The sequence below is a fragment of the Pleuronectes platessa genome, chromosome 12 (genome assembly GCF_947347685.1).
Source record: "Pleuronectes platessa chromosome 12, fPlePla1.1, whole genome shotgun sequence".
Classification (NCBI taxonomy): Eukaryota; Metazoa; Chordata; class Actinopteri; order Pleuronectiformes; family Pleuronectidae; genus Pleuronectes; species Pleuronectes platessa.
Genome location: NC_070637.1, coordinates 18089242 through 18102846, shown reverse-complemented (window position 1 = coordinate 18102846; position 13605 = coordinate 18089242). Strand labels below are relative to the sequence as shown.

General features: G+C 42.7%; 1 protein-coding gene across 4 annotated transcripts in view; it reads right to left on the bottom strand.

The window, feature by feature from the left end:
* sh3pxd2ab (SH3 and PX domains 2Ab) overlaps window positions 1–13605 on the bottom strand; it is a 48154-nt gene extending 34549 nt beyond the window's left edge. The window contains exons 1-5 of one of the 4 annotated variants that reach the window (XM_053436511.1): window positions 13316–13605; window positions 8092–8172; window positions 2440–2515; window positions 1552–1628; window positions 726–817 (exon numbers count right to left, since the gene is read on the bottom strand). In XM_053436511.1, the coding sequence (XP_053292486.1) occupies window positions 726–817; window positions 1552–1628; window positions 2440–2515; window positions 8092–8172; window positions 13316–13387 (398 nt within the window). In that variant the 5' untranslated portion in view covers window positions 13388–13605. Of the gene's footprint in view, window positions 1–725; window positions 818–1217; window positions 1523–1551; window positions 1629–2439; window positions 2516–8091; window positions 8173–13315 lie in introns of those variants that run through there. The other 3 variants (XM_053436512.1, XM_053436514.1, XM_053436513.1) reach the window with 3 other exon arrangements.

Here is a 13605-nt window from a genome sequence, read left to right as displayed (position 1 = left end):
ACGTCTCAATTTAAGCTGTGCTGGACTGTCTGCGAGGCCCGGAGGAGGATCACACTTTGAAGTGGGATTAGCATGTGTGGGTTTGGGGAGGGGGGAGGGGGGGGGGGGGGGGTTAGAGGTGGTGGTCGTGGTGGTTGTGGGGAGACCACTCAAGAGGTTACTCCACCACATCTGTCTCCTCAAGCTGGGAAGTGCACAAAGCAACATGTGACGGGTTCAAATTTAAATCTTAGCTCGAAAAATACGATCCGAGACATATTTCAGTTGAGCGTGAGGCAAAAGGAGAGAACAGCATTTAAACAAAAGTAATCTAGCAGCCACTCCCACACTGACTTTGAACTGAGTATGACAGATGACTAGCCTGAGAGCCTCATCTGCTCCGAGACTTGAACCCAGCCGCACTCATGACAAGATCATGACACCACTGATCCTCAGGCATTTGTCCTGGGATCAGGTGTCACCTCCTCGAAAACATTATTAATAAAACTCAGTCCCCCTCTCAGCCAGGAGCAATCAATCATCTCTGACACACTGCAAAGCCTGCGGATCAGGACGGGTCAACCCGGGTCGAGAGGGGTCTGTCCCAACTGCTGAATAACACAAACACTCAGTCTGCTGCTTTATTCACTACCCACCAGAGGGCAATGTTTGGTATCTAACAGCTCATGTAGATGGTATTGTGCTAATGCTCAGCGTCTGATTTACTAAAGAGAATAGCTACTCACTCTGGTGGAGGGTTGAGGTCGTCAGATGTGGTCTCAAAGAACGTCAGGACCTCATCACTTTGGGAAAGGTTGGAGGGAAGCTTCATCAGAGCCTGTTGGAGAGGAGGCGGATAGTGGTTGAAACAAAAAACAGGTGTTTAAAATGGTTAAATGGCAATGAGTGTTCAGTTTATAACACTTATAACTATGCTGTCATTGTACAGTCAGTAAGCAGGAGAAGCACAGGAGGCAATATCGAGGGCGTGGAGAGGAAGGAAGAGGGCTCTGAGCTGAGAGAGAGGGTTAAAACAAAGGAAAACACACCGAGGTGATGAATCAGAACCACCTGCACAGATATTTAAGAAATGAGATACTTCAGCCCACTTAAACACATCCTTATAGGAACAATATTGAAAATAAATCTACTTTTGTTGTCTTTAAGCTTCTTGCCTTCATTGCAAAATCTTGTTCAGTTCCTCTAAATGAAAACTGCTGCCACACTTGGCAACACACCTGCCCCACATTCCCATCTCTGACCTCGTGAGCGTACGAGGGCCAGCGAGCCGCCTGCCTTCACTGCTAACACGTTAACTCAGCTGATTCCTTCCCCCGGATTCTGTCTTACTCCTCTGTGCCCCCGTTTCCCTCGTTTCCTTCATAGGCTGCCTATTTACATTGGTGACAGGAAATGACCAGCACAGATAGAGCAGTTGCTTTCCTGTCGAGGCTGCTGGAGGAGATAAATGCTGAGGCTTGCCTTGAAAATAGAGCAGCCAATGTTCAGGGAGTAGAGCATGAGGTGTTGGAGCTTGGACACAAAATAGGAGATGATGAGACAGAGTCTTACTTTGCAGTAATTATCAAGGTGCTTCAGTCTTTTGACGGCCACATCTCGGATGTGACTTCGGCGAAACAAGACTTTACCTGAAGGAAAACAGGGCACTGTCACACATACGGTACACCTCCAAAAAATATTGAATAGTAAAATATCAGATCATCAAACAGAAGAAAAGATGTATGATATTCACGAATAAACTTTATTAATATTCAAAGACACCAGCATGTCCGGCCAAATCCCTCACTTTTCCCATAAGACAGTCCTGATGATAGGAAGTAAATGTCAATGTATTAATAACTCAGATTGGATGAAGGGTATCATCAATGTGTCACTGATAGAGAAGATCATGATATAATGTTAAAAAACAAACGTGTAAATTATTCATTGAAGTGTATTAGTAACTGGTCATGGCTCTGTAGAAACGATTTCCCTTCTTTTGCCATCAAATACAACAATTTTAGGTAGAATAAAATTAATTCATGCTTCAAAGAATCATTTCTTAATGATACAAGATTGATTATAAAACTTCCTATGACTTCCTTAAATTAATGAGAGCACGATTCCTCACTTTCTATCTCTGACTGCCATTACTGTGTCAAAAGGCATGGAAGTCACACCACCAGTAAAATGGTGCAGATATTCAAGCAGCACAGCTTATCTAACAAAGGCTCTGTTCACTGCTCTCCTCTGCTCTGGCTCACACAGACTTCACCAGAATAGTCCTTCTCTGCTTCCCTCCTACCTACATGGCAAACCACAAATTGATTTGGCCTGGATGGAGTCCAGTCTAATACAAGAATGCACAGCAGTAGGTTTACTAACAATCATCTGTTGTCCTCTTGTGAATAAATCTAAAATGGATGTGACACTCTGTCGTAGTTGCTGTGTGTGTATCACCTGGCAAAAAGGGAATAATCCTCTTTTTGGGGTCCTTCTGTCCTCCCTCGATCGGGAACTTGTCGAGGATTCGCATCTGCAAGAGTGAGGGAGGAAGTAAAGACACAGAAGCATGAATCGTGCAACAAAAGTATAAAACATGCCTTTTTGTTCTACACATGCCTTTATAAGTGGGCTTGCATCTGGATTAACGGCGATTTATGAGTAGTAAACAATCCCTGTCTTCTCACTGCTTCTCTCTGCCACATCTAAGCTACCACAAGTTTATCAATCAAAAGTTGAAAGTGGGGGAATCATAGATAAAAATAGAAACAAAAAGAAAAGGTCGATATCTCTCCACGAACAGTTGACCTCCTTGTTACAGTACATGATCTCAACACAGGGTGTAATTACATCTCGCCTGTAAAGCTTCTGTGTCGTGACACTGCCAACAGATTCACTTTGATCGCTGAGGAGAAGAGATGAGGTTACTTCACCCGCACTTATCTTTTAAAAAAAAAAAGTTCCACTTGCGGATCTTAGGAGGCCATCAGAAGAGATAACGAAGACTCTGATGTTAACATGTGATTCGTGTCCATTAACAGGAATGATCCATTCAGAGATACAGAGCAGATAACTGGACAGAGATCATGGAAATAAAGCGTGCTCTGTCAAGTCTTTAATGATGACAGCATTATTTCCAGTGTGCAACAGTGTGTAACTGTTTCAGCACGTGTCAACTTATGGATTTATGCATCTGTCCTGTCTACAGGAAACGTCCTGAGTTGTATATGATGTTAAGGAAAGCTTTAATCAGAGTTGATGAAAAACTGGAATGCAAATGTGTTAAACAGTGTCTGTACTAAATCATGGACGAGAGATTCTAGTATCCTCTTTGAATAAATCATGGCAATAGCATAATTGCACATACAAATAAAGCACACACAATCACGCACACACACAGGGCATCCTACAGTAACAGCACGCTCATCATCCAGATTAAGTCCTGCCTCGTTCCAGATGTGCTCCACTAAACAGTGAAGAGTGCGAGGTGAAGCGCACTCGACTGGGAGGAGGAGGCCCGGGAAACTAGTCTTGGTCTCGCCTGAGCCAAAAAGAACCAGGTGGACAAACAGAAAGGAGCTCGGAGGGTAATGTTGGATCCACACTGTCTGGGCCTTTAGGAGTTGTTTGTAGAAACGCTCCAGTAAGAGGTGGTTGGGTTTCTCTTCTTGTGGTTCTTTCTTTTCGGCACTCGTTTTGCTGCCTTTGCGAAAACCTCTATGTTTGCCTCGGGGCACGGCGTTCCCCCTCCACCGAAACACAGACAGCAAACGAGAAAACATGTCTTTTTTAAGGGAATAGCAGTCTTTGTTGTGTTTTAGGGTCAGAGCAAAAAGGGCTGAGTGTTAAGAAAAGCCCTGGTTAACCACACCTGCACATTAACATGTCGTGGTAAGATCCGATCTAAGAGTTTAACGCTGCTAAAACTCAACATAAACCAGACAGCTTTTCTTTAGAACCCCACGGCAAAGATACAATTTTACAACAAAGACTGTAATTTCCAAACATCTCAGTTATTGCAACATCATGTTTGCGACTTCAGCCTTTGTCTGACGCACTAATTTGCCCACTAATCATGTTATCAGGCTCCCAGTTGAACGAGCTACTCCCTGCAAGACGTGAGCGTTCACTCATCGCCTTCGGAAACCCGCCGCGGCTGAAGATGGTGACATCACCACCGGGGACCTGCCTGGATACTCTCACGGCTCCGCGGGACAGGTGTGGAGGCCGTTACTGGAGCAACAGCCCCAAACTTGGGGCCAAACATTGCTCGTGTTTCATGCACCTTAAAATTCGGAGGCTTCAGGGACCAGAGATGCTGTGTTTTCTCTGTGCTGCTCACTTTAATTCTGCCCAGGATACTTCAGCGTATTGAGCCGCGGCTTCAGCCAACTGTTCCCACTGGGAAAATGAACATGTCGGCGTGGCGGCAGGTGCTATGATGTCATCCCATTTCCCTGCCTCTTTCCACACGCTCTTGATAATCAGTGTAGGGAAATAAATGCCAGAGAAAGAGAGAACACTCAACCCTCATTCACCAAACACATCTTTATTCTAGCGTCGGGACATTGCGGACATGAATTATGGTGACGGGCGAAACCCAAACAGCTCCTGAAAAACTGTAATGACAATAATCTGGAGTGTTTAAACTTGATTGCACTCGCAGGCGTGTGGAGGGAGGAACAGACAATGAGACACTGCACTGTGCAGCGGACAAAGAAACTGCTTGCAGAGGAATCTCAGGCCGGGGGAGTTTTGGGAGGAATGCTTGAGTGGGAAAACCATCTGACTCCATCTCTGGGTTGTGTTTTCATATTGACTTGACAGTTGTTTACCGCAGAGGGATTATGGTGAAACAGCCCATTTGTTTTCAGTCGTTTTCAAAAGGTGCATTGTCATCATTTTACAGAAAACATGTATAAGAACTCACATGTTGTGTCACATTAAGTCTTCATCTCTGCAGCCCATGGGCTAATTTGACTCTTATAGATTGCCTCAAGTGATGTGTCCTGATTCAGGCTCAGTTGGGGATGAAAACAATGAGAACTGAGATTTTGGGGTCTGAATTTAGAAAGAAACATGTTTAGCAGACTTCTGCAGCTCGCTCCTCATCTCATGAAGGACAAGGGAGCTTGTGCCTGCATCAGCCTCTGCTACCACAACCCACTCGAAATGTAAGTGGTTGAGTTGCATCATATATTATGTAGGCTAGGCATCATGCCTCAACAAATCAAGACAAGTCGGATTTAGCAGGTTAAAATATGTATGGTATTGATAAAAGGATAAGGAGTACAATAACAAAAGAGAAGACTGTGTGGAAAAGAAAAACATGTTAGGAGACACATAGAAGATAAGTAAATAAGACATAGATTAAGTAAAACAATGATAGGCATCAACAGATTCATCAAACAGACTCCAGCTGCAGAAAGTGAGACTCTCAGAGATCAGGAGGGAAAAAATGCTTAGAATTAAAAAGATTATATTTCTGGTTCTGAATTAGTTTGGATCAGACAACTATTAGTCAATTCATCAAACTATCCCCCAAAACTATTTAGATGCATCATTACTTTGCAGTTTTTAATGTGACAATTCACCACTTTTCATGTTATATTTGATAGTAAATTGAATATTTGGGGTTTATAGTGTTAAAGATTTTATGTCACATTGAGCAAGATATTGTGATCGGATGTTTGATTGATAAAATAATTATTACATTAATAACTATTGAAACTAATCATCTGCTGCTGCATTCATACATGTTTTGAGAACAGGGAAAATATAGTTGCAGGGTTGTAAACCATAAATCGAGTCGTCTTTATTGTAATATAAAACCTTCAGTGCATTCTTATCCAGTTGTTTGTCTTCCTTAATGCGCCTGCAGAGCAGCCCTTGATCAACAACAGCTTTTTTGAGAAACATGACCTAGTTAAAGTTCCATGTTATATTAGGAATGTAGGCCAGACTAAGTTTAATGTGGACAGGGTAGAGCTGAACTTACTCCGACTCCCCGATCCAAACATAATGACAGCTACAGAATATTTAGAAAAACTTTGTGTCCAGAAGGAAACCAGGCCAGATTGCACACTCCACAATCTCCCTGAGGAATGCTCTGGCCCATGTGCTCTGTCCGCTGTGGCTAAAGGGGGAGAAGGGGGGGGTGCTGACTTCCCTCTGTCTGACGGTAAACTCCGTATGAGACGGTGACCAATTCTGTCTACGTCAAACATGTGTGTGGGTCAGAAACATTTACCTTCGACACCAGAAACAGCGTTGGGAGGATTTCAGGCTCAGCAGTTGTCAGCATGAAAACAATTGTCTCTGAACCAAGGAATCAATGTACTTAACTCTGCACATGCATTACAAAGAGCACACCTTCACTTCAAGTCAGCAGGAGAGACTAAGAGAGAGGGAAACAGATAAAGAGGAGAAGGAATCCCGATAATTTATGATAATGGCTTCCCAGTGGAGCTGTTAAGAGTTTTGTTTAGTGCACTGGAGCGGTTTGGAACATTACTGATGAGTGCCCTCCTGGACGTCCATTTGGCAACGTATATGGCTACTTCACCTTAAAAAGACAAGACACACAAAGCTGCCAGATTTTGACGAGGAGTTTTATATGACCAGTTGTACGGCGCCGTCTGACGCTCGACATAACCCGAGCGAGTGGCCACCGCTTAGAAGGCGTTTCTTGTTCTGCGACCTTACTTAACTTTCCATTCTGAATTAATTTTTATCAGATGAGATCATGGTCACATTTGTCAGGCCAAGGGTGTAAAATGCCTCTTTTATTCTTTCCCTCCGCCAGTGCCGAGTGAACATAAAACACGCAATTGTGCTGTGAAGACATTGAGTTATGCTGAGTGTGGAAACAGATTGTAGGTGTCAGTTGGCAGACACACAAACACAAGCTTGTCTGCGCCTGATGAGACGTCAGACGTTTTCATTTTCAGTTTACTCCCCATTATTGAAAGCATAAGGAGATGTATAGAAACAGATGTTTTTTTCTGTAGTCCCAAAGGAAAGCATCCTCCTGTCATTCTTTGAATTCAAGAATGCCAAAACCTTTCCTGACCACAAGTTTCTCTTTAATTCCATGAGTGCATTGGGGAATTTGTGCTGGTGTTACGGACACTACCTTCCCCTTCTATGTATATTGATTTCCACAAAAAAGATAGTTAAGCACCTGATCACATGTGGTCTCATCTAGTAGTGAGACGATGCGTTTGTGTGTTTTTTTTAACCATATCTCATCTATATGGCTATGTTCACCTATATGTTCATATAAGGAGAAATAACACACACTAACCGAGCCCATTCTGTATAGACAGCTGTGGACTGTTGTTCTCTGTGGATTAGCATGGCCAGACAAACACACCCTGGCAGTGGGGATCTGTGGACAAGACAAATGTTTACAGAGACAGGAGAGGAGCTCTATTTCCATCAAATAGACCAGGGCAGACTTTTCCTGGCTATTAGCAAGAGACCAGAGAACAAAGGGTTTCCTCTACTGCCTTCAACCGAGGCCGGCCCACCACAGCCGCAGCACTGTAAAGTGCACTCTGGCAGGGAGCTCAATCAGAGCAGAGCTGAAGACAGTACAAGGGAATGCTTGATAAGGTATACTGATTTAAGTGCAAACCCTCACACTGGTGTTCCGGCTGTTGAGTTGACTAGGTTTGTTATCTTCCTAGAAAATAAACCGTTTTATGGACAAATTCAACTCTGTGAGATTGAATTTTAATCTTGAGTCACTGACATAAATGCTAAAATTTCCTAAAGGCTACAGGATCCCTCACAAAAACCTTTGGCATATCCATGCGGCATTCTGCATGCTCACTGAGGTCATGTCTTTTTCCTGCGTCTCTGGCTGGATTTCCCCCGTTTCCCTTTTTCTGAGCGAGCTCCTGGAGGCTTAAATGAGACCTTTCACTAAGCCGCCCTCCAGCGGACGAACAAAAGGTCAAACTGACCTTTCAGATTAACAGTTTGATATGAAGATTCATGTTAAGCTCATTCTTAACACACTATTTAAAGCTTGACTGCCTTTTGAGCAACTTCTAATAAGTCAAAGCGATAAGTGCGTGTGGTTGTGTCGCTTGTGCACTGTACCTGCAGTTCAAAGAATTTGCTGTATCTCCTGTAGATGACATGGGAAGTGGTGTCGGAGTAAGTGACGTTGATGAGGTACACCTAGGGAGAGAAGCACAAACAAGAGAGGCTCATTAGGAACAATGACACTTTGTCAAAAGACAACACCGCTTTCGGTCGACCTGTCCTAATGACACAAAGTGCATTCCCTACTGACTTAACTTCAACAGGTCACCGGGGGTCAAATAAACTCATTAAGATGGTGAGTCTACGTCACACATTGGAAAACAATCAGATGGTCAATAGGAGGTTCAAAAGATTTCAAGTATGCTGTCATTTATATGAAGTAAATACAATGGATTGAATTTGCTTGAGTGCAGTTGATAAAATGTGGGTGGTTCAAATATATAATTTAATTCTACAGGTTTAATAACAAGAAGCTGTGGTGCTGTCATTCGACATGATGCATTTCACACCTTTGCATTTTTCTTTTACAACTTCTGGTGGAAACAAATGACGCTCTCCCGTTCCAGCACTTCTATCTATCACCATGAATAATGACAGGGAAGAAGTGTTTACCCATACAGGAGCTGAGATGGGAATATCTTTACCTTGGCAGACATCAGTCATTTATAGAACAAAACGCTGCTGCCAGATGTTTTCCGTAAATAAATCCTTTATTCGCCACTGCAATAAAGGGCCCGCTAAACAATCGTGCACGCCCCGAGGTTCAAAAAACAGATGGCTGCTCCTCATGCATTTCCATCTCGGTGCATGGCACAAGAGTGTTTACAAAAGCCCTATTTACACATATGGTGGCAATCTGCAAGGACATCAGTTACTTGTTTGAAATGCAGTCCTCAGTCGGCGCACAGTTCATTACGGGGAGAGTGTGCACCGAGGCAGAACCAGTCCTACGGCAGCTTGCTAATTAGGAGCAGGCAGCCGGACCAAATTCTGTGGATTCAGGCAACAGCACGGCTTAGAGCGAGGGTGTGTGAGGTCAAGGTACATCCCAGGCAAACCCTGAGCCACGTTTATATGTTTGAATGTGACAGTACAACTTATGCAGCAAGAAAAAAAAAACTTCAAATAAAGCTAATATTTCAGTAACACTTATGGCAACAGCATACATTTTTTGTGATGTTTGGAACCAATTGGGAACTCATGAACTCACTGCAATAAAAGCTAACTAATTACACTTTTTACGACGGATTAAAAAAAAAAAAAGTAAACACCACGGATGATTGAACGTATATGAGAGTGTGTGGGGCCCATCTGCCTGAAATTACCATTTGTGATCATATACAGCTGACAACCACATTTTTACTCTAAATGCTAAAGTTTGTATTTGACAGCGAGTAAATTGCACAAACCCTCTCTTTTGAAACTATCCCCTCTTATAATGTATGTAAACAGGGACTAGTTGCCATGCACTCTTTGGGAGTCCCCGGGAGGAAGTCACACTTTGACATTGGGTACAAAAGACAAAGGGCTGCTTCTTTCCTCTCTGACACCGGATAAGCATTTTCAGTTGCTTAGCTCATAGATAATGAGATTGGATTTTTTTCCCTTCTCGTCCTTCTTCTTCTTCCCTCGAGGGGACTTCCCAGTCGACCCTCACCTCCGGCTTCCGTCCCGAGGGAAAGTCTGAGCCCTGCGTTTACTGGCCTCTGGGAGCCTCCCCTCCAGCAGGAGATGGATGATGCAATTGATCCCAACTCTCAGGTTGATTAATCCAATTGTACCTGATGGACTGATTGATTTTTTGCAGTTCCGCTGAGACGTGTCTCGTGGCTCAAGGGGTCTGATTAGTCAGGTCACTAAGATAATGCCAAGACCAGACTGTGCAGTCACACGCCTACAGCCATGCTATAGCAGCTGGACTCTGTGAGGCTGTATTCACTGGCACAGCGATGCTTTGTGCTCATGGCTAACATTAGAAAGAAAATATGCTCACAATGGCAATGCTCACATGTGGATCGCTTGTCAAATCTTACATATCCAGCTTTAAACTGCCATGGCTCCCAGATGGATCCCTGTTGACTGAATCGATCCCCTGATTTTTCAGTTTTCCATGAAATGTCAGCAACTCACAATCCAAGAAAAAAGGTTCCGACAATCTTGTGTGAATTCAGTGAGCATTTCACATCCTAGCTGTGAGTTACACAATGGACACTGGTTGATACTACTACAGTGAACCAATATTAATACATTATGACAGAGGTATTTATTGCAAATGCTTTTTTGTTTCTGACCAAGGCCTCATGTGATCAGTGAAATGAAGTCTGTCATCAGCAAGCAGGAAATCAGAAGTGAGACATTGTTATCATAACACTACAGAACCCAGCAGGCCTGACTCCTACCAATGATCAATGTGTGTATCTATTAAACATGACAGCAAACTAAGCATTTAGTTTTGAGCAGATGCCAAGACTTTTGAGCTATTTTAATTTCTGAGTTATCATCCAGATCATTAAAAATACTAAGCTCCCTCACAACTCGTCTGACTCCGACGTGTTGATGAGAGATTTGTTTTGTTTCTTTCACGACAGTTAAGAACCTTCAACTGTCTTGCTGTTGGGAGCGTTTTTTTGTGGTTGTTTATCTCTGTCAGGATTTCATTGACCACAAAACCATGCGCCTCCGAAAAAGATGTGAGAAAGTCAAACAAAGCCACTCGCATGCACGTCGACAACATCTGCCAGCTGCCAACATCTCAGGCAACACTTTTTCTACTTCAGTCGCTGTTGTCATTTCCCCATGCTACTGGACCTCCCTGACGAAATGTGGCTTGGCAGACAAATCTACAGACATCTTCCATCTGCTTGTCATTTAAAGTTCCTCCTGTGAAATGAGAGAGGTCGTAAAAAATTCTAAACTAAAGTGAGATGGATTTAAAGTATCTTCATCTTTGGATGCTGGTTTAGAGAAAGAAAGTATAAACAAGCTCCTCAAACTGGAGCAACAAGATGTTGACATTATCCAACAGGAGAACGTCATGTTCTTCAAAGTATTATTTTTCAACCCCACCTTGAAATAGATAGTTTTCCTCCACTGGATGATAATAAACTATCTGCATGCGTGTTTCCTGAATCAAGCCCCTCTTTACTGGCCACCTGATCACATATGCTACACCCGACTGATAGTGTGGGAGCAAGTATTATATTGAGTTCCTGGGGCCTCCTCCTGTACGTCTATACAGCTTTGTTCATATATAACATATCCCAGGCCATTACTATTGTTCCCATTGATGATATTTGCATGTGTCCGGTCTGGTCAGAGCAAAACTAGTGCCTTGTTCTCATACGGGTGTAAAGAAACCAGGATGGTACATTCCCTGCAGCAAATTAGATAAGTATGACCCATGCTATTTTAAAAGAACTGCGAGAGAGATTCCATCCAGCTAATATAATGTAACTGACAGGTGATAAAAAAGCTTTTAACCGATAACACCATGACCTTCTTTGTGTTTTATGCCACTCTTCTCTGTCAAAGTTCTTTTTCATGTATTTTTGTGGCGGGGGGGTGGCCATACTCGGTTACCTACAACATGTTAGTTTCTGAACAGGATCGATGATCACAGATAGCGTCAGTGTAAGAAAGAGACTTTTTCTGTAATGCTGACACGTGGATTGTGGGATAGAACATGTTGCGTTCTACATTTTTACATAACTGTTTTAAGGCTTGGTGCTTTGCCCGGGGCTAAATACTGATCTGCAGAACTTTCTGACCACAGACTGCAGCTCATAGTCTCAACAAAATTTTAGGTCAAACCGAAATTATTTTTTTTCCTCTGGTCCAGCCAACACATCTCCTGGGTTGTCCTGTTAAAACAGCGTTTTATCATTTACCTGCAATTATCACTTTGGTCTGTTTAGATGAGGTTATGCCACATACTCCTTTACGTCACTGGGCTGTAAGCTACTGCCTGAGTTTGTTTACTTCTTCTCTCTCTCTCTCTCCTGACAGGGCTCCAGCTGCTGAGAAATGTCTGAGATTTCCCCAAAGACACTTCCTTCCTATTTCTTAATTAGAAAAAAATACTGTTTCCAAACAATAACAATATTTGTGACTGCAAGGGGGGGTCGATTAAATAGGAATTTAGCTGTCGGGGATCAGCTGTCGGGGATCTGTGGAGCTTGTGCTTATGTTTAGTGCTAACACGATAACAACAACAATGCTGAGCTAAGATGGTGAGCATGATAAACACATTGGTAAACATCCCAAACTGCTAAACATTAGAATGTTAGCATTTGGCAACAACAAAAACAGCCTCTTTAAGCAGAAGCTCAACAAGTAGAGCTGTAAACTCCACTTAACATGCTAACTTGCTGATGTTCAGCAGGTGTGATATTTACTTGTGTGTTTACCATAATCGTTATCTTAGCTTAGCATTTGAGCATGCTAACATGTGCCAATGAGCACAAACCACAGATGAGCATGATAGAAAAGTTATCGTCTCTCCTGGTGTAGCCTTAAGGGGGAATCTGACACAAAAAATTAACTTTTGAACTTCGGATGTTTAGTTACATATACAAAGTCAACAATCTTTCCACAATTCACTCAAAGACATGAACCTGTTGTGCAGCTAGAGTTTTGGAAACTAAAAATAAAAGCTTCAGGTGGTATATTATGATGCATTCAGAGTATTGTTCAAGTTTCCATTGACAGATAAGTTCAAGCCATGTTTGTGATGAGCCATGTACACAACTTTCATGCTCTGCTGAAGGATATCAAGCATGTATTCATAATTTGATTAATTGACTGTGATCATCAGCCTGAGACGACAATGGACCTATGAGTGTGAAATAAAGCCAAACTGTGGTATATATTTTGAATAAATCACATTATAACATGTTTTTATTTTAATATCCATGATTTTATCTATATTGTATTTAAAGGATGCATTTCTTGTATGAAAGCTGCTATACAAATAAAGTTTATTATTATCCTTAACTGTAAAGTTTAGCTCTATCTTAAAAACCCTGGAGTCAATGGGGGTTCATCCTCTAGGCACCAAGACACAAACTTCCATAGAGCTGTTAGCAAGGCAGCAATTGCAGTGTAGGTGGTAAATATACAGTCTGGAGACTACATTTGTAAGTAAGTAGGTTAGAAAATGAGTAGGAAGGTAAAAAGTAAGTGAGTAAGAAGAAATCGTAGATAAATGAGTAAATAAAGAAAAGAAAAGTTGCACAGCCATGATATGAGAGAGACAGAATAAAAGAAAAGCACAACTTACATAATGTTTGGATGGGTTCCTTCTCTTCTGCACATCCACAACATTCACGTCCAGGACCGTGCGGAGCTGCATCTTGACCAAACACGAGTTGCACCGAGGATTTCTACAACAAACGAAGACGTTCACCCATGAAAACGACGCGAGGAGTCAGAAAGCATGAGGGAGCAGTTCCCCGTGAGGACATCCAGCGGAGAGGCGAGGCCGGTGGAAGGTGGAGGCTCCTCGGACTGTCGGTGTCAGGCGGTGCGGGCGCTTCTGAGCTCCTGATGGAACATGGCAGTAGCCCTGGC